General features: G+C 45.6%; 1 protein-coding gene across 2 annotated transcripts in view; it reads right to left on the bottom strand.

Moving 5' to 3' along the window:
• LOC121581055 (corticotropin-releasing factor receptor 2) overlaps positions 1 to 21,699 on the bottom strand; it is a 126,936-nt gene that overhangs the window by 22,872 nt on the left and 82,365 nt on the right. For both annotated transcript variants that reach the window (XM_041896415.1, XM_041896416.1), the window contains one exon: positions 1,341 to 1,426. In XM_041896415.1, coding sequence (XP_041752349.1) covers positions 1,341 to 1,426 — 86 coding nt within the window. The remainder of the gene's footprint in view (positions 1 to 1,340; positions 1,427 to 21,699) is intronic.

Below are 21,699 nucleotides of genomic sequence, written 5' to 3'. Positions count from 1 at the left end.
GTTGGAACCAAAAATCTCAAATTTGAACTCATCAGACCAAAGGACAGATTTCCACCGGTCTAATGTCCATTGCTCATGTTTCTTGGCCCAAGCAAGTCTCTTCTTCTTATTGGTGTCCTTTAGTAGTGGTTTCTTTGCAACAATTCAACCATGAAGGCCTGATTCATGTAGTCTCCTCTGAACAGTTGATGTTGAGCTGTGTATGTTACTTGAACTCTGTGAAGCATTTATTTGGGCTGCAATCTGAGGTGCAGTTAACTCTAATGAACTTATCCTCTGCAGCAGAGGTAACTGTGGGTCTTCCTTTCCTGTGGCGGAGTTTCATCATAGCACTTGATGGTTTTTGCGACTGCACTTGAAGAAACTTTCAAAGTTCTTGAAATGTTCCGGATTGACTGACCTTCATGTCTTAAAGTAATGATGTTCTCTTTGCTTATTTGAGCTGTTCTTGCCATAATATGGACTTGGTCTTTTACCAAATAGGGCTATCTTCTGTATACCATGCCTACATTGTCACAACAAAACTGATCGGCTCAAACACATTAAGAAGAAAAGATATTCCACAAATTAACTTTTAACAAGGCACACCTGTTAATTGAAATGAATTCCAGGTGACTACCTCATGAAGCTGGTTGAGAGAATTCCAAGAGTGTGCAAAGCTGTCATCAAGGCAAAGGGTGGCTACTTTGAAGAATCTGAAATATAAAATATATTTTGATTTGTTTAACACTTGTTTGGTTACTACATGATTCCATATGTGTTATTTCATAGTTTTGATGTCTTCACTATTATTCTACAATGTAGAAAATAGTACAAATAAAGAAAAACCCTGGAATTAGTGGGTGTGTCCAAACCTTTGACTGGTACTGTATATATATATATATATATATATATATATATATATATATGTATGTATATAGACATATATACAACTTTTTCTAAATCATGAAATATAAGATCAACTTACCTCAGAATTGTTTTGTTTGAGTGACTTAAAAAATGTAGATGAGACAGATAACAATTTTTTTTGTGGGGGGGAGTGGGGCAGTTATACCAGGGGGCAAGTTACTTCACGTTACATTTAATTTTTTAGCAGACGCTCTTATCCACATTTTTCATACTGGCACCCCGTGGGAATCGAACCCACAACCCTTGCGTTGCAAGCGCCATGCTCTACCAACTGAGCTACAGGATTACCCTACATATCATACCTCATCGACTAACAGTTTGATCTGAGTATGTGGTTCTGGTTGTTAACTTTTTCTCTAGCAGGTTACTTGCAACAAGCAAAATAAAGGGGAGGGCATAGGGTTTGATCAGCATAAACAAGTCCTACCAACCTTCTCCTCCAAAATGGGTTCACAACTGGAGTAGTTGCTCTTCAGAGCCCACGTTCCATTATCTATGCATTCTCTGTATGCGCTCCCTGCGAAAAGAGGAGTGAGAGGATTGTACATTTTTACAACTTATGTTGTGATAATTGCATTGTTTGCTCTATAACCCGTTAGAAATACATTTATACGGCACCATGATAGCCGATATAAGACCTATAAGCCTACATCGTTTCATGGACACAATTCCAAAAGATAAGTGTCACACAGTGGAAGAATAAATTAAACCACATATGTTTATGTTGCATCAAATTAAAAAACCGGAGAGCAACATACACTACATATACAAAAGTATGTGGACACCCCTTTAAATTCTGCTATTTCATCCACACCCGTTGCTGACAGGTGTATAAAATCCAGCACACAGCCATGCAATCTCCATAGACAAATATTGGCAGTAGAATGGCCTTACAGAAGAGCTCAGTGACTTTCAACGTAGCACCGTCATAGGATGCCACCTTTCCAACAAGTCAGTTCATAACATTTCTGCTCTGCCAGAGCTGCCCTGGTCAACTGTAAGTGCTGTTATTGTGAAGTGGAAACGTCTAGGAGCAACAACAGCTCAGCTGCGAAGTGGTAGGCCATGCAAGCTCACAGAATGGGACCGCCGAGTGCTGAAAAGCGTAGCATGTACAAATCGTCTGTCCTCAGTTGCAACACTCACTACCGAGTTCCAAACTGCCTCTGGAAGCAACATCAGCACAATAACTGTTTGTCGGGAGCTTCATGAAATGGGTTTCCATGGCCGAGCAGCCGCACACAAGCCTAAGATCACCATGAGCAATGCCAAGCGTCGGCTGGAGCGGTGTAAAGCTTGCCGCCATTGGACTCTGGAGCAGTGGAAACGCGTTCCGTCTCTTCACCATCTGGCAGTCCGACGGACGAATCTGGGTTTGGTGGATACCAGGAGAACGCTACCTGCCCCAACGCATAGTGCCAACTGTAAAGTTTGGTGGAGGAGGAATAATGGTCTGGGGCTGTTTTACTTGGTTCGGGCTAGGCCCCTTAGTTCCAGTCAAGGGAGATCTTAACTCTACAGCATACAATTACATTCTAGATGATTCTGTGTTTCCAACTTTGTGGCAACATTTTGGGGAAGGCCCTTTCCTGTTTCAGCATGACAATGCCCCAGTGCACAAAGCGAGATCCATACAGAACTGGTTTGTCGAGATCGGTGTGGAAGATCTCGACTGGCCTGCACAGGGCCCTGATTTCAACCCCATCGAACACCTGTGGAATGAATTGGAATGCCGACTGCGAGCCAGGCCTAATCGCCCAACATCAGTGCCCGACCTCACTAATGCTCTTGTGGCTAAATGGAAGCAAGTCCCCGCAGCAATGTTCCAACATCTAGTGGAAAGCCTTCCCAGAAGAGTGGAGGCTGTTAAAGCAGCAAAGGGGGGACCAATTCCACATTAATGCCCATGATTTTGGAATGAGATGTTAGACGAGCAGGTGTCCACATACTTTTGGTCATGTAGTGTATGTCCTGTTTAAGTACACAAATAAAATATTGCATAAATAACAAACACTTACATGACCTACACAGCATGGTCAAATGTAAGTTAAAGTTCGTTTTCAAAGTTAATTTCACCATCAGTTTCTTTAAGTTGTAATAACATCCTTACTAAAATATTTTTCCTAAACAGCAAGATTAAAATAGCCTAATGCGAAATACAACCGCAATGCACTTCAACTTTGACATGTTGTAGGCTAACTATAGGGAGAAGCCCCCGGAAGAGCGCACAACAGAACAGTGTACTGCCTACACTCGGTTTGTTGTTTTTATTACATTGTTTTCATTAAATTGTTTTTAATAGTAGCTAAAGTTTTGTATTGCTACTGATTCAGCGACGTGGTCAGCCTTTACGGCTTGGACCGCAAGTTTGTGTCCCGGATTCCTGTTAAGTAGCAGTTAGCTGCTAGCCATCATGAAAATGGAGCAGGCTAACACTAGCAGTGCTAGCCCACTGGTGTTTTTATCCATAGCTGGGCACAAATGCTTCAGGTGTGAGATGATTTCCACACAATCACAACATGAAGATAAGGTGGAACTGGAAAATAGACAGGGATTTGTCTGCCCTAAATGCACCACCATCAAGCAGAAGAGATTCTCCGGCTGTTAGCTTGGCTGCGATAAAAGGAAGACCTGCTTTCTAAGTACACCGACCTTGCTGTAACCCAGGCAAATCGAATCTCAGTTTTAAATGCCTCCTATAGAAAAGCTGTCGATAAGTCAGTGGCATTGATCTGTCCCATTCCAACGGACAAGTACGCGGCCCATGGGAGACTGGACACTCGCAAGGCGTAGGAGATCGGGGAGGCAGTCTTCCCACTGATCTATCTGAGAAGATCTGATCCAGCTATCAAACAGCTTTGCCCCGTTTGAGATGGACCTACCAGCACCAGGAGTCAGCACGGATCCTGGGTGTATACCAACAGCCGGTGGCCACCCAGTGGCACCCTCCCCCACGGCCACCACAGTTCAGCAGGTCATTTTCCTATCAGATTCCATCACTACCACCATCATTGTGGGCAGCTCGATGGTGAGAGATGTTGGCCTGCCTATGGTCTGTGGACCGACCAAGGTCCACTGTCATCCAGAAGCCTGTGTCAATGACATCACCGCTCTGCCCACGGTTCTGGCAAACTACTCCAATATTGACACCATCGTCACTCACGTAGGTTTTAATGACCTTCGTTTTCGGCGATCTGAGGAACTGAGGGAGGACCACAATTTTTTTTTAAAGACCCTCGCTAGCACAGGGAAGATAAAAATTATCTCTGGCCCCCTCCAATGCTACCGAAGGGGTTCGGAACGTTTCTGCCGACTCTTTTCCCTAAAGGAGTGCCTGAAGAAACTTTGCAACGACAGGAATGTCTCTTTTTGTGACAACTTTGATTTGCTGTGGGAGGAACCAGCACTTTTTTAAAAGAGACGGATTCACCCTAACTGCAGGGGTTCCAGGATTATTTCCAGTAACATCGCAAACTGTTTTAGAGACTGACAGACAGGGTATGGTAGTGCTCCAGTTCTCCCTGTCAGAATAAGCAACAGAGGACTTGGAAACCATATCAGCTCCTATACAAATGACACTATGGTTATTGTGAGTAACCTAATTTGTGACTTGTTTCAGGAAACTAGGCATATGGAGGCATTCAGGAAACTAGGCAACTAGGTCACTACTTCACAGGAGAGCCATTTGAACGTAAACTTTTTGGGCAGCAATGCCTTCTGGAACATGTGAACTTTCATGTGCCTTAATAACAGACTTGTATGCCATCTGTAAATACAAATAAAATTGTTAAATTACGAGCCTAGTTGGTTTAGCCACAGAAAAAGACAGCAACTTTCCTGCTAGCCATGATTGGCTGAGATAATCAGTGGGCTAGACATGCCGAGAGATGAGTTCGGATTGGTCTGCCATATATACATATTCAAACTAAGGGCAACCATGGCATCCATGATAGGGAGAGGCAACCATCCATGATGTATATGGGTAAGATAGTCCAGCTAGCTACATTTTCAGATATTACACGTTTCTAATTTCGACACAAAGTCGTTTTCATTTCAAGTTAATTTACGTGTATGATCTTATTATTCGTATCTCAGAGCCATTTGCTTTGCTAGTTATAGCCTAATGTTGCTAGCTAACATTGAACCTGGTTGGTTAGCTACCTGCAGATTCATGGAGGGTAGTAACGTCATGAATTTGGATTATGGTTCATTGTTTAGCTAGCTAGCTAGCTACATGTCTTAACAAAAGACTCCACTATGCAAGTATCCATTTCAATAGAATGTCACAGTGACAACTGTTGATAGACGTAGCTGGTAAATTCGCTCTGGCTATCTATTTCGATTTCAGAGCACGGGTAAGATAGTCTAGCTAGCTACATTTTCAGATATTACACATTTCTAATTTTGACACAAAGTCATTTTCATTTCAAGTTAAAGTGTACTGTTAGCTAGCTAGCTAATGTTAGCTGGCTGGCTCACTAGCTAACGTTACGTGTATGATCTTATTATTCGTATCTCAGAGCCTTTACTGCGCTAGTTATAGCCTAATGTTAGCTAGCTAACATTGAACCTGGTTGGTTAGCTACCTGCAGATTCATGCAGGGTAGTAATGTCATGAGTTGGGATTTGGGTTCATTGTTTACCTAGCTAGCTAGCTAGCTACATGTCTTAACAAAAGACTCCACTATGCAAGTAACCATTTCAATAGAATGCCACTGCGACAACTGTTGATAGACGTAGCTGGTAAATTCGCTCTGGCTATCTACTCCGATTTCAGAGCACTCTCGTCTGAGTGTGCCAGAGCGCAGAATAACTGATGAATTTACGAATGCTCCACACCGGTTGAATATGGCCGGTGTCAGTAAACGTTGGCAAAAAAGCGTAAATGGTTGCCAGCAGCACAGTGGCAGTCACCAACGCTCTGGATAACATAAAAACTGCCTAACCAGCTCTGCTAGGGCGAGTAAAATGGTCAGTGAGCTGTTCTCTCATTTGTGTCTTTAAGTAGCTAGCAAGCTAGCCAACGTTAGCCAGTTAGCTTGGGTGCTTGACTGTTGTTGTTAGGACAGAACACTCGGATCAACCCTTAAAGAGATGGGTGGGGCTAAAGCTTAAGAGGGTGTGAACGATGCTGAATGGGTGTAGACAAAGAAGAGCTCTCCAGTAGGCACCAAAACATTCAAAGGCCATTTTTTCAAAAGTGATGTTACAAGTTTATCAACTTTCAAAGCAGAATTACTTTCCCATTGTTCCTCAAATGCAGTGTATGATATACCATTTTGTAGCTATGTGTCTCTGCTTTTATCCAATGTAAAAAACATAATTTCAAATTTTGCTACATAAGACCGAATCAAGGCGGTCGGTCACATTTACGTTCCTTTAACTCTGCATTCTAGTGAGTTTATACAAACTTTTATCTTCTACCATTCTGATAGATTGGAGGCTGTCAGAAAACGTGGTTGTGAGGTTAATATTTTGGCTGTTATTCCATTGGCTACCTCTAGGCAGATGCCCCAGGAGCAGAGTGGCCCGCACTCATTGAATATGGCACTTTTAAATGTTAGAGCAATCCCTGGTAAAACCTTTCTCGTGAATTACTGAGCGCAAAGATGATTGCATATTTCTCACTGAAACATGGCTGTCTTCAGACTGTAGTGCCGCTCTTATTGAAGCCTCCCCCAGGACTACAGCTTTTCACACTCTATCAGAATGGGAAGGGAAAAAGGGTGGGGGGACATCCTCTATTTTTACTAATGCTCTCAGCTGTAAGGACATTTCACTTTTGAGCATCATGCTATACTGTTTAAATGTCAGCCACCAGTGCTGGCCATAACCCTGTATAGGCCACCAACGCACTGCCCCACTTTCTTTACTGATTTATCTGAACTATTGTCTTTGAGAACTATGATAAAATCATTGTGTTGGGCGATTTTAATATTCATGTTGACAAAGAGACTGACTCCAAGGCAATTGAATTTCTGAATCTTTTGAGCTCTATGGACTTTATCTAACATGTTACTGGGCCCAAAAGGGCTTTCTATTGACATATCCTCTACTGTTGATGTTGCTTTCTCTGATCACCACTTTGTATTTCTTACTACCTTGTTGCCCATAGCACAGGGTAATACTGAACGCATTAGTAAGAAACGCTATCTTACCTCTGAAGTTGCTACAGATTGTCACGCCCTGACCTGGAGAGACTGTTATTCTCCAGGTAGTTTGGTCAGGGTTGTTAGAATTTCTATGTTTATTGAGTTCAATAAACATGTACGCTTTTCACGCTGCACCTTGGTCTGACCCGTCTCTCAACGATCGTGACAGAAGATCCCACCAAAAACGGACCAAGCAGCGTGCCCAGGAGCTGCAGACACCCTGGACACAGGTGGGGAAGTTATTTTGGACTTGGGAGGAGATATTGGCAGGTAAAGGACCCTGGGCGAAGGAGGAAGCCCAGGCAGGAGAGGATCAACGGCGACATCAACGGTGCCGACCGAAGAGGAAGCCCGAGAAGCAGCCCCAATAACATTTTGGGGGGGGGCTCACGGGGTGGTCGACGAGGCAGCAGGAGGCCGGGAAAGGGCTGACTAGAGAGGAGGAGGCCGCTATTCTAGAGGTCCTCCAAGACCTGCTGATCGAGAGTCTGAGAGAGGAGGCCACCACGTTACGGGAGCTGTTAGCTCAGAGGGAGCAGGAGTTATCCATTCAGAGGGAGGCGCTACAGGATGCTCAAAGGGAGAAGGAAGTAGTGGAGGCAAGGAGAGAGGAGCTGGTCAGGCAACAGAAGGAGTGTGTGTTCATAGAGGAACCTAAGTATGCAGAGATACGCACTGTCGCCAGTGCGCATAAACAGCCCAGTGCGTCATGTGCCAGCGCCCCGCATGTGTCGTGCGAGTGTGGCCATCCAGCCAGGACGGGTTGTGCCGTCTCAACGCTCCTGGTCTCCAGTGCGCCTTCACGGTCCAGTATATCCTGCGCCAGTCCCACGCACTGTGTCACCAGTGCGCGTTCACAGCCCAGTGTGTCCTGTGCCAGCGCCCCGCATGTGTCGTGCGAGAGTGGGCATCCAGCCAGGACAGGTTGTGCCAGCAGTACACTCCAGACCTCCAGTACGTCTCCACGGTCCAGTATATCTTGCTCCGGTTCTACGCACTGTGTCACCAGTGCGCCTCACCAGCCCGGTAAGCCCCGTACCTGCTCTCCGCACCAAACCAGTGGTGCGTGTATCCAGTCCAGTACGGCCCATACCTGCTCCTCGCACCAAACCAGTGGTGCGTGTCGCCAGCCCGGTAAGCCCCGTACCTGCTCCCCGCACCAAACCTGTGGTGCGTGTTCCCAGTCCATTACGGCCCGTCCCTGCTCCTCGCACCAAACCAGTGGTGCGTGTCGCCAGTCCGGTACGCCCCATACCTGCTCCCTGCACCAGGCCAGAGGTGCGTGTCTCCAGTCCGGCCCGGCCCGTGCCTGCACCTCGCACCAAGCCAGTGGTGCGTGTTCCCAGTCCGGTACGGCCCGTGCCTGCTCCTCGCACTAGACCAGTGGTGCGTGTCCCCAGTCCGGCCCGGCCCGTTCCTGCTCCTCGCACCTGACCAGTGGTGCGTGTTCCACCGGTGCCTGGTCCAGCACCAGTCAGCTGCTCCACTCTGGAGTCAGAGCAGTCCGCTCCACCGGTGCCCAGTCCAGCTCCGGTCAGCGGCTCTACTCCGGAGCCAGAGCAGTCCGCTCCACCGGTGCCAAGTCCAGCTCTGGTCAGCGGTTCCACTCCGGGGTCAGAGCAGTCCGCTCCACCGGTGCCGAATCCAGCTCCGGTCAGCGGCTCCACTCCGGAGCCAGAGCAGTCCGCTCCACCGGTGCCCAGTCCAGCTCCAGTCAGTGGATCCACTCCGGAGCCAGAGCAGTCCACTCCACCGGTGCCTAGTCCAGCTCCGGTCAGCGGTTCCACTCCGGAGCCAGAGCAGTCCGCTCCACCGGGGTCCAGTTCAGCTCCGGTCAGCGGCTCCAGTCCAGACCCAGAAGTCAGCCCCTCTCCAGGGTTGGGGTCTCCCACACCAGGGTCCAGACAGGGCTTGGTGCATCGTGGGGGGATTGCCGATCCAGGCCCAGACGTCAGCCCCTCTCCAGGTTCGGGGTCTCCCACACCAGGCTCCAGACAGGGCTTGGTGCATCGCGGGAGGATTGCCGATCCAGGCCCAGATGTCCGCCCCTCTCCAGGTTCGGGGTCTCCCACACCAGGGTCCAGACAGGGCTTGGTGCATCGTGGGAGGAAGGAGAGGGGAAGCATCGCGCCGAGGTCCAGACCAGACGAGGGGCGCAACGGGGAGGCAGAGAGGGAGAGGTCGTCACGCCCGGAGCCGGATCCACCTCCGAGGCGGAATGCCCAACCGGACCCTCCCCTTATGAGTCAGGTTGGTGCGGCCGGAGTACGCACCTTTGGGGGGGGGTACTGTCACACCCTGACCTGGAGAGACTGTTATTCTCTAGGTAGTTTGGTCAGGGTGTGAAACTCTATGTTAGAATTTCTATGTTTAGGATCTAGAATTGTATTTCAAGGTTTGGCCGGGTGTGATTCCCAATCAGAGGCAGCTGTCGCTCGTTGTCTCTGATTGGGGATCATACTTAAGTAGCCTGTTTGCCTACCTTAGTTGTGGGATCTTGTTTATGTTCCGTGATAGGCTTGTACAGTGGGGGAAAAAAGTATTTAGTCAGCCACCAATTGTGCAAGTTCTCCCACTTAAAAAGATGAGAGAGGCCTGTAATTTTCATCATAGGTACACGTCAACTATGACAGACAAATTGAGAATTTTTTTCTCCAGAAAATCACATTGTAGGATTTTTTATGAATTTATTAGCAAATTATGGTGGAAAATAAGTATTTGGTCACCTACAAACAAGCAACATTTCTGGCTCTCACAGACCTGTAACTTCTTCTTTAAGAGGCTCCTCTGTCCTCCACTCGTTACCTGTATTAATGGCACCTGTTTGAACTTGTTATCAGTATAAAATACACCTGTCCACAACCTCAAACAGTCACACTCCAGACTCCACTATGGCCAAGACCAAAGAGCTGTCAAAGGACACCAGAAACAAAATTGTAGACCTGCACCAGGCTGGGAAGACTGAATCTGCAATAGGTAAGCAGCTTGGTTTGAAGAAATCAACTGTGGGAGCAATTATTAGGAAATGGAAGACATACAAGACCACTGATAATCTCCCTTGATCTGGGGCTCCACGCAAGATCTCACCCCGTGGGGTCAAAATGATCACAAGAACGGTGAGCAAAAATCCCAGAACCACACGGGGGGACCTAGTGAATGACCTGCAGAGAGCTGGGACCAAAGTAACAAAGCCTACCATCAGTAACACACTACGCCGCCAGGGGACTCAAATCCTGCAGTGCAAGACGTGTCCCCCTGCTTAAGCCAGTACATGTCCAGGCCCGTCTGAAGTTTGCTAGAGTGCATTTGGATGATCCAGAAGAGGATTGGGAGAATGTCATATGGTCAGATGAAACCAAAATAGAACTTTTTGGTAAAAACTCAACTCGTCGTGTTTGGAGGACAAAGAATGCTGAGTTGCATCCAAAGAACACCATACCTACTGTGAAGCATGGGGGTGGAAACATCATGCTTTGGGGCTGTTTTTTCTGCAAAGGGACCAGGATGACTGATCCGTGTGAAGGAAAGAATGAATGGGGCCATGTATCGTGAGATTTTGAGTGAAAACCTCCTTCCATCAGCAAGGGCATTGAAGATGAAACGTGGCTGGGTCTTTCAGCATGACAATGATCCCAAACACACCGCCCGGGCAACGAAGGAGTGGCTTCGTAAGAAGTATTTCAAGGTCCTGGAGTGGCCTAGCCAGTCTCAGATCTCAACCCCCATAGAAAATCTTTGGAGGGAGTTGAAAGGGGAGTTGAAAGTCCGTGTTGCCCAGCGACAGCCCCAAAAACATCACTGCTCTAGAGGAGATCTGCATGGAGGAATGGGCCAAAATACCAGCAACAGTGTGTGAAAACCTTGTGAAGACTTACAGAAAACGTTTGACCTGTGTCATTGCCAACAAAGGGTATATAACAAAGTATTGAGAAACTTTTGTTATTGACCAAATACTTATTTTCCACCATAATTTGCAAATAAATTTATAAAAAATCCTACAATGTGATTTTCTGGATTTTTTTTCTCATTTTGTCTGTCGTAGTTGACGTGTACCTATGATGAAAATTACAGGCCTCTCTCATCTTTTTAAGTGGGAGAACTTGCACAATTGGTGGCTGACTAAATACTTTTTTCCCCCACTGTATGTGTATAGCCTGAGGACTTCACGTTACGTTGTTTCTTGTTTTGTTTATGATTATGTTTATTGAGTTAAATAAATATGTACGCTTTTCACGCTGCACCTTGGTCTGACCCGTCTCTCTCAACGATCGTGACACAGATTTTATTGAGTGAATGAACAATACTCCATCACCTATTCTGCTTTCCTCTTGTGATGATTTAGTTGATAACTTTAATAGCAAATTAAGGGCAACCATCGATGCCATAGCTCCAGTAAAGTTTTTAAAAGGCCACATCCAAATGGGGAGCCCCTTGGATGAGTGAAAAATTGCAGAAAGGCAGAGAGGAAGTGGACAAAGTCAGTTGCAGGTCCATTATGATATTCTGAGAAAGCAAATTGGGATATATTACAAGGCAATTTGAAATGCCAGATGGGCTCATTTTTCTAACTTGATCACTAATAATAGTTTGCGGCATATTTCAGAGATAAGATAACAAACATTAGGCTGGGTATCAGTCAAGCAAGTGTCACACCCTGATCTGTTTCACCTGTCTTGTGCTTGCCTCCAACCCCCCACCAGGTGTCTCCTATTTCCCCCCATTATCCCCTGTGTATTTATACCTGCATTTTCTGTTTGTCTGTTGCCAGTTTGTCTTGTTTTGTCAGGTCTTACCAGCGTGTTTCCCGTTTCTCCTGTTCTCAAGTTCTTGCCTGCCTGCCGTTCTGTCCCTGATTGACTCTGCCTTGGATTACGAACCTCGACCTGCCCTTTGCCTGCCCCTTTGTTATAATAAATATTCGGAGAATCGTACTATCCGCCTCCCGTGTCTGCATCTGGTTCATATCCTGAGTCATCATAGTATGAACTGGCCATGACTGACCCAGCAGACTTGGACCAGCTACGCAATGCTGTCTCACTCCAAGGAGCCACCATTGGAAGACACGAGAAGTTACTTCATAACCTTGTGGAGGGACTCCATACCTTGGCGGAACGCCATGACCATGCCTTCGATGCATTGTTGAAACAATTCTGCGGGCTATCTACTAGGCAGCAAGCCACAACGGTTACCTTCCAGATTCCCAACCTACCCCGGCTTCCTGAGAACCCCGCTTTCCTCCTCCGGAGCGCTATGCTGGGGATCCTGGAATCTGCCGGGCATTTCTCTCCCAGTGTTCCCTCATCTTCGAGCTACAGCCTTCTTTGTTTCCTTCAGATCGCTCGAAGATAGCGTATCTCATAACACTGATGTCCGGGAGGGCGCTCGCCTGGGCTACGGCGGTGTGGGAGCAACAATCGGTCATTTGCCTTAGTCTGGAGGATTTCATGGCGGAGGTAAGGAAGGTATTCGATTCTCCGGTGTCCTGGAGAGAGGCGGCTCAGAAGCTACTTTGGCTGCGTCAATACTCCTGTAGTGTGGCAGACTACGCAGTCGTTTTTAGCACGTTGGCCGCCGAGAGAGCCTGGAATCCGGAGTCCCTGTTCAACACCTTCCTTCACAGATTATCGGAGGGAATTAAAGATGAGCTCGCAGCCCGGGAGCTGCCCATGGACCTCGACTCCCTCATAGCCTTGACTATAAGGATCGATGGGCGGTTACGGGAACGCAGCAGGGAGAGGAGATCTGTTCCACACGCGCTCATCCACGGGTTCCTCCTCGCATCCGAAGAATCTCGGAAGTCCTCGACGCCAGCATTCCCGAGGGAATCCGATGTCGCCCGAGTTCCCTCGGGAATCATCGAGGACTGTCGACTCGCCTCTTCTGGAGGCCATGCAACTGGACAGGGCTAGATTGTCTCCTGAGGAACGTTTATGCAGACTGAGCTCCAAAGGTTGTCTGTATTGTCTGTATTACACCTGTCCAGTAAAAGACCAGGCTCATCAGTAGGTATGAGTACGCTGGTGGGCCATACAGGGAGTCTCCCATCTCCCATTACTCATACTCCTCTCCATGCTATCCTGTTGTGGGGTGACCGGTCTAAATCTCTCCGGGTGCTCATGGACTCTGGGGCTGACGGGAGCTTTATGGATGCTACCCTGGTTTCGGAGCTGGGCATCTCCACACAACCCCTCTCCATTCCCATGGACGCCAGAGCATTGGACAGACGCTCTATTGGCAGGGTCACTCACAGTACGGTTCCCATCTACCTGCGAGTGTCAGGTAACCACAGTGAGTCCATGCAGTTTCTGCTCATTGTACCCGTGGTTTTGGTATTGTCATGGCTCCAGAGACACAACCCCCTCATCGACTGGGCTTCGGGTTATATCCTGGGTTGGAGCCCGTTCTGTCACGCACATTGTCTCAAGGTGGCGCAGCCTTCCCCTGGACGTCCTCCTGCGGGTTTGGGAAAAGCTTCAGATCTCTCAGCCGTTCCCGCTGAGTACCAGGACCTCTGGGAGGTTTTCAACAAGGCCCGCGCCGCATCTCTTCCTCCACATTGACCCTACGACTGCGGCATTGACCTCCTCCCGGGCATTCCACCGCCTCTGGGACGGCTTTATTCCCTGTCTGGTCCGGAGACCAAGACCATGGAAGGGTACATTGAGGACTCTCTGGCTGCAGGGTTAATTCGTCCTTCCGCCTCCCCGGCCGGCGCAGGGTTCTTCTTTGTGTATCGACTACCGGGGCCTTAATTTCATCACCGTAAAAAAACATTACCCTCTACCACTCCTCTCCTCGGCTTTTGAGCCTCTCCAGGGGGCGACCATTTTCTCAAAGTTGGACCTTCGGAACGCCTAACATCTGGTTCGGATACGGGAAGGAGACGAATGGAAGACAGCCTTTAACATGGCTAGCGGCACTGTGAGTACCTGGTTATGTCATTCGGACTGACCAACGCTCCCGCAGTGTTCCAGGCACTGGTCAACGACATGCTCCGTGACATGTTGAAACGGTTCTTGTTCATCTACCTCGACGAAATCCTTGTATTTTCCCTTTCAAATCAAATCAAATCAAATTGTATTCGTCACATACACATGTTTAGCAGATGTTATTGCGAGTCTAGTGAAATGCTTGTGTTTCTAGCACCAAAAGTGCAGTATATCTAACAATTTACAACAATATACACAATACACACAACCTAAAAGTAAAATAATGGAATTAAGGAATATATAAATATTATAAATATTAGGATGAGCAATGTCGGAGTGGCATAGACTAAAATACAGTAGAATAGAATACAGTATATACATATGAGATGAGTAAAGCAAAAATATGTAAACATTATTAGAGTGACTAGTGTTCCATTATGAAAGTGGCCAGTGATTTCAAGTCTATGTATATGGGGCAGCAGCCTTTAATATGCAGGGTTACGTAACCGAGTGGAAGCCGCCTAGTGATGGCCTTGAGATAGAAGCTGTTTTTCAGTCTCTCGGTCCCAGCTTTGATGCACCTGTACTGACCTCGCCTTCCTCTGGAGAGCCCTGCAGTTGCGGGTGGTGCAGCTGCCGTACCAGGCGGTAATACAGCCTGACAGGATGCTCTCAATTGTGCATCTGTAAAAGTTTGTGGATTTTAGGTGCCAAGCCAAATTTCTTCAGCCTCCTGAGGTTGAAGAGGCGCTGTTGCGCCTTCTTCACCACACTGTCTGTGTCGGTGGACCATTTCAGATCGTCAGTGATATATACGCCGAGGAACTTGAAGCTTTCCACCTGCTCCACAGCGGTCCCGTCGATGTGGATAGGGGCATGTTCCCTATGCTGTTTCCTGAAGTCCACAATCAGCTCCTTTGTTTTGTCGACATTGAGGGAAAGGTTATTTTCCTGGTACCACACTCCAGGGCCTTCACCTCCTCCCTGTAGGCTGTCTCGTCATTGTTGGTAATCAGGCCTACTACTGTTGTGTCGTCTGCAAACTTGATGATTGAGTTGGAGGCGTGCGTGGCCACGCAGTCATGGGTGAACAGGGAGTACAGGAGGGGCCTGAGCACGCACCCTTGTGGGGCCCCTGTGTTGAGGATCAGCGAAGTGGAGGTGTTGTTTCCTACCTTCACCACTTGGGGGCGGCCCGTCAGGAAGTCCAGGACCCAGTTGCACAGGGCAGGATTCAGAACCAGGGCCTCGAGCTTAATGATGAGCTTGGAGGGTACTATGGTGTTGAATGCTGAGCTACAGTCAATTAACAGCATTCTTACATAGGCATTCCTCTTGTCCAGATGGGATAGGGCAGTGTGCAGTGCGATGGCGATTGCATCGTCTGTGGATCTATTGGGGCGGTAAGCAAATTGAAGTGGGTCTAGGGTGTCAGGTAAGGTAGAGGTGATATGATCCTTAACTAGCCTCTCAAACCACTTCATGATGACAGAAGTGAGTGCTACAGGGCGAAAGTCATTTAGTTCAGTTACCTTTGCTTTCTTGGGTACAGGAACAATGGTGGACATCTTGAAGCAAGTGGGGACAGCAGACTGGGATAGAGAGAGATTGAATATGTCCGTAAACACTCCAGCCAGCTGGTCTGTGCATGTTCTGAGGACGCAGCGAGGGATGCCGTCTGGGCCGGCAGCCTTACGAAGGTTAACACGCTTAAATGTCTTACTCACGTCGGCCACAGAGAAGGAGAGCCCACAGTCCTTGGTAGCGGGCCGCGTCGGTGGCACTGTGTTATCCTCAAAGCAGGTGAAGAAGGTGTTTAGCTTGTCCGGAAGCAAGACGTTGGTGTCCGGGACGTGGCTGGTTTTCCCTTTGTAGTCTGTGATTGTCTGTAGACCCTGCCACACACGTCTCGTGTCTGAGCTGACGTTTTGCCTGTTTGATTGCCTTACAGAGGGAATAACTACACTGTTTGTATTCGGCCATATTTCGCAGTCACCTTGCCATGATTAAATGCAGTAGTTTGCGATTTCAGTTTTGCTCAAATGCAGCCATCTATCCATGGTTTCTGGTTAGAGTAGGTTTTAATAGTCACAGTGGGTATAACATCTCCTATGCACTTCCTAATAAACTCAGTCACCATATCCGTGTTTTCGTCAATGTTAATCTTGGAGGCTACCTGGAGTGATCAAAACAATGTTGAAGCGTGGATTCCGATTGGTCAGACCAGCGTTGAATAGTCCTTAGCACGGGTACTTCCTGTTTGAGTTTCTGGCTATAGGAAGGGAGGAGCAAAATGGAGTCGTGATCAGATTTGCCGAAGGGAGGGCGCGGGAGGTCCTTGTAGGCATCCCGGAAGTTGGAGTAGCAGTGGTTGAGTGTTTTAGCAGCGCGAGTACTACAGTCCATGTGTTGATAGAACTTCGGTAGCGTTTTCCTCAAATTTGCTTTGTTAAAATTCCCAGCTACAATAAATGCGGCCTCAGGATATGTGGTTTCCAGTTTACATAAAGTCCAGTGAAGTTCTTTGAGGGTCATCGTGGTATCGGCTTGGGGGGGAATATACACGGCTGTGACTATAACCGAAGAGAATTCTCTTGCGAGGTAATACTGTCGGCATTTGATTGTGAGGTATTCTAGGTCGGGTGAACAGAAGGACTTGAGTTCCTGTATGTTATTGCAATCACACCATGAGTGGTTAATCATGAAACAAACACCCCCGCCTTTCTTCTTCCCGGAGAGTATTTTATTTCTGTCTGCGCTATATACTGAGAACCCAGCTGGCTGTATGGACAATGACAGTATATCCCGAGAGTATGTTACAATCGCTGATGTCTCTCTGGAAGGAGATTCTCACCCTGAACTCATCTACTTTATTATCCAGAGGCTGAACATTAGCGAGTAATATACTCGCTAGAAATACCACTCCGAATACCTCTCCTCCGCCGGCGGTGTTTTGGATCAGTTTCTGGAATTAATTCAATTGCCCTGGGGGATACAAACAAACGATCCAATTTGTTTTTAGTCATTTTTTAAAAATTATTTTTAAATGTTTTATCCTCTTATGTTTGTTGTGTAGTAAATATATCAGTATTCTTTTCCATTGTTTTTTATTTATTTTGTTTTCACTGTGAAGCACCTTGTGTTGCATTCCATGTCTGAAATGTGCTGTATAAATACATCTTGATTTGATTTGATGTTTACCTGTGGTAACCCCAAGATGTGCATTAAAACAGTGCACTCCGGAGAGTGCACTGTTTTAAGGTGACCAAAATAAGCATTTGGTCACCTACAAACAAGCAAGATTTCTGGCTCTCACAGACCTGTAACTTCTTCTTTAAGAGGCTCCTCTGTCCTCCACTCGTTACCTGTATTAATGGCACCTGTTTGAACTTGTTATCAGTTATCAGTATTGAGAAACTTTTGTTATTGACCAAATACTTATTTTCCACCATAATTTGCAAATAAATTCATTAAAAATCCTACAATGTGATTTTCTGGATAATTTTTTCCTCAATTTGTCTGTCATAGTTGACGTGTACCTATGATGAAAATTACAGGCCTCTCTCATCTTTTTAAGTGGGAGAACTTGCACAATTGGTGGCTGACTAAATACTTTTTTCCCCCACTTGTATCTACTGCAGGAAAACGACACAGAACATAAGCTAATAATTACGTTTCGCTTTGGTGAAATGTGTGAAGCCAAATCCAAACTAGCCTCCCTTAAAAATGTATTGCTACGCTAGGAGCTCACGTAGCTCAGCTCAACGCTGATTGGCTATAATTTTATTATCAAGGAAGGACAAATTCTGGCTGGCTTCCCATGCTATTGAATTCAATGCTAAGGACAGCAACATGTCATACTCTTTTTGGCCAGACAGCATCAGATACATGGGCTACACATACTGAGACAGAGGAGTGCTGTTTCCCTTCCTCGGATGACTTCTCAGTTGAGATACAGTATATTCAGCTACTTGCGAATTTAAGGACAATTATTAAATGAAGAGAGACGAAAGAGACATTTGACATTTTTATTTTTGGGGAAGCCTGGCTTCCCTTGGCATCCATAAATGCCACAGCGCTCCAATAGGCCAAAGATAAAATGCATGATCTATGTAATACCTACGTTTCAAACAGACCACCATAGTTCCTGTGCCTTAGAGGGTGCTAAGCTGACATATGGAATTGTTTTAAGATGATCATACTATGGATTATTTAGCTGTTTGATTTGGAATTTTAGGACCCCTTTAGGTATAAAAATAGAATATTAAACAATTTACTACTAAAGCCCATAGAAACGCATTAAATAGGACATTCAAAAAATATATCATAAGAAACAAGGTTTTGAAGTTGATGTCCTAAATCTAGGAGATGAAAAATAAATAAAGGAAATATACATGCATTTTTTAACGCATATTTAACCCCTTTTCTTGGGGTAGGCACAAAACTACCCTCATAGTTCCATTTGTTTATTAAAACTGGTACTGGTTACCTTCAGACGAGTCCCGTGACACTTGTGGGGGTCGTATAGCAAAATGGAGAACATCGTCATGTTTGTGGGGTCACATTAGTCTGTGGCCCAAGCGGTTCGGAAGCTATCAAACAGAAGTTGGCACATCGACAGTACCGATTTTAGACAAGTCTTCTGACACTTGTGGGGATCGGAGAGCAAAACGGAGAACAACATCGTGTTTGTGAGAGTTTTTTTTGGTCAAACCGTTCGGACGCTACAGTCGTTTACGTGAGAAGACCGATTTTCAGGATGTCTCATGGTCTGACAAACACCGCTCTAGCTCTGCCACCTTTCACAGCAGATGTGGAAGTGCGACACTGATGGATAAAGTGGATTGAGACGCATCCAAATGCAAAACCCCCCAGATATCTCTAGCTTAAACTGATGGATTTTGAAAGGGGATGTTTTTTGTTATGTACAGTACCAGTCAAAGGTTTGGACACACCTACTCATTCCAGGGTTTTTCTTAATTTTTACTATTTTCTACAATTTAGAATAATAGTGAAGACATCAACACGATGAAATAACACATATGGAATCATGTAGTAACCAAAAAAGTGTTAAACAAATCAAAATATATTTTATATTTGAGATTCTTCAAAGTAGCCACCCTTTGCCTTGATGCACACTCTTGGCATTGTCTCAACCAGCTTCATGAGGTAGTCACCTGGAATGCATTTCAATTAACAGGTGTGCCTTCTTAAAAGTTAATTTGTGGAATTTCTTTCCTTCTTAATGCGTTTGAGCCAATAAGTCGTGTTGTGACAAGGTAGGGGTGGTATACAGAAGATAGCCCTATTTGGTAAAACACCAAGTCCATATTATGGCAAGAACAGCTCAAATAAGCAAAGAGAAACGACAGTCCATCATTACTTTAAGACATGAAGGTCAGTCAATACTGAAAATGTCAAGAAAGTTTATTCAAGTGCAGTCGTAAAAACCATGAAGCGCTATGATGAAACTGGCTCTCATGAGGACCGCCACATGAAAGGAAGACCCAGAGTTACCTCTGCTGCAGAGGATAAGTTCATTAGAGTTAACTGAACCTCAGATTGCAGCCCAAATAAATGCTTCACAGAGTTCAAGTAACAGACACATCTCAACATCAAGTGTTCAGAGGACACTGCGTGAATCAGGCCTTCATGGTCGAATTGCTGCAAAGAAACAATTACTAAAGGACACCAATAAGAAGAAGATACTTTTCTTTTTTTTTTCTTTTATTTGTTGGGGGATAGATCAGCTTAATATTGCAGATAGATTGTAACTTCCATCAATGTAATTGTCTGCATCACTTCCAATCCCCCATGTTTTTTTTGTTGTTGTGTGTATATATATATATATATATATATATATATATATATATATATATATATATATATATATATATATATATATATATATATATATATATATACAGTGGGGGAAAAAAAGTATTTAGTCAGCCACCAATTGTGCAAGTTCTCCCACTTAAAAAGATGAGAGAGGCCTGTAATTTTCATCATAGGTACACGTCAACTATGACAGACAAAATGAGAAAAAAAAATCCAGAAAATCACATTGTAGGATTTTTTATGAATTTATTTGGAAATTATGGTGGAAAATAAGTATTTGGTCAATAACAAACGTTTCTCAATACTTTGTTATATACCCTTTGCTGGCAATGACACAGGTCAAACATTTTCTGTAAGTCTCCACAAGGTTTTCACACACTGTTGCTGGTATTTTGGCCCATTCCTCCATGCAGATCTCCTCTAGAGCAGTGATGTTTTGGGGCTGTCGCTGGGCAACAATAACTTTCAACTCCCTCCAAAGATTTTCTATGGGGTTGAGATATGGAGACTGGCTAGGCCACTCCAGGACCTTGAAATGCTTCTTACGAAGCCACTCCTTCGTTGCCGGGCGGTGTGTTTGGGATCATTGTCATGCTGAAAGACCCAGCCACGTTTCATCTTCAATGCACTTGCTGATGGAAGGAGGTTTTCACTCAAAATCTCACGATACATGGCCCCATTCATTCTTTCCTTTACACGGGTCAGTCGTCCTGGTCCCTTTGCAGAAAAACAGCCCCAAAGCATGATGTTTCCACCCCCATGCTTCACAGTAGGTATGGTGTTCTTTGGATGCAACTCAGCATTCTTTGTCCTCCAAACACGACAAGTTGAGTTTTTACCAAAAAGTTCTATTTTGGTTTCATCTGACCATATGACATTCTCCCAATCCTCTTCTGGATCATCCAAATGCACTCTAGCAAACTTCAGACGCGCCTGGACATGTACTGGCTTAAGCAGGGGGACACGTCTGGCACTGCAGGATTTGAGGCCCTGGCTGCGTAGTGTGTTACTGATGGTAGGCTTTGTTACTTTGGTCCCAGCTCTCTGCAGGTCATTCACTAGGTCCCCCTGTGTGGTTCTGGGATTTTTGCTCACCGTTCTTGTGATAATTTTGACCCCACGGGGTGAGATCTTGCGTGGAGCCCCAGATCGAGGGAGATTATCAGTGGTCTTGTATGTCTTCCATTTCCTAATAATTGCTCCCACAGTTGATTTCTTCAAACCAAGCTGCTTACCTATTGCAGATTCAGTCTTCCCAGCCTGGTGCAGGTCTACTATTTTGTTTCTGGTGTCCTTTGACAGCTCTTTGGTCTTGGCCATAGTGGTGTTTGGAGTGTGACTGTTTGAGGTTGTGGACAGGTGTCTTTTATACTGATAACAAGTTCAAACAGGTGCCATTAATACAGGTAACGAGTGGAGGACAGAGGAGCCTCTTAAAGAAGAAGTTACAGGTCTGTGAGAGCCAGAAATCTTGCTTGTTTGTAGGTGACCAAATACTTATTTTCCACCATAATTTGCAAATAAATTCATTAAAAATCCTACAATGTGATTTTCTGGATTTTTTTCCCTCAATTTGTCTGTCATAGTTGACGTGTACCTATGATAAAAATTACAGGTCTCTCTCATATTTTTAAGTGGGAGAACTTGCACAATTGGTGGCTGACTAAATACTTTTTTACCCCACTGTATATATATATATATATATATACATATACATATATACATATATACATACACACACACATATAGATACATACATACACATACATATCCTTTAAAAATATATATATATATTCCCCTTTATTACTTTCCAACCCCGCCACCCTTTCCCTACATGGAGTAAACTAGTGAACAACAATGCTTAGGCC

This window comes from Coregonus clupeaformis, chromosome 14 (assembly GCF_020615455.1).
Source record: "Coregonus clupeaformis isolate EN_2021a chromosome 14, ASM2061545v1, whole genome shotgun sequence".
Taxonomy (NCBI): domain Eukaryota; kingdom Metazoa; phylum Chordata; class Actinopteri; order Salmoniformes; family Salmonidae; genus Coregonus; species Coregonus clupeaformis.
Note: the sequence above shows the minus strand (reverse complement) of the source record. Positions and strands in the feature narration are given on the sequence as shown.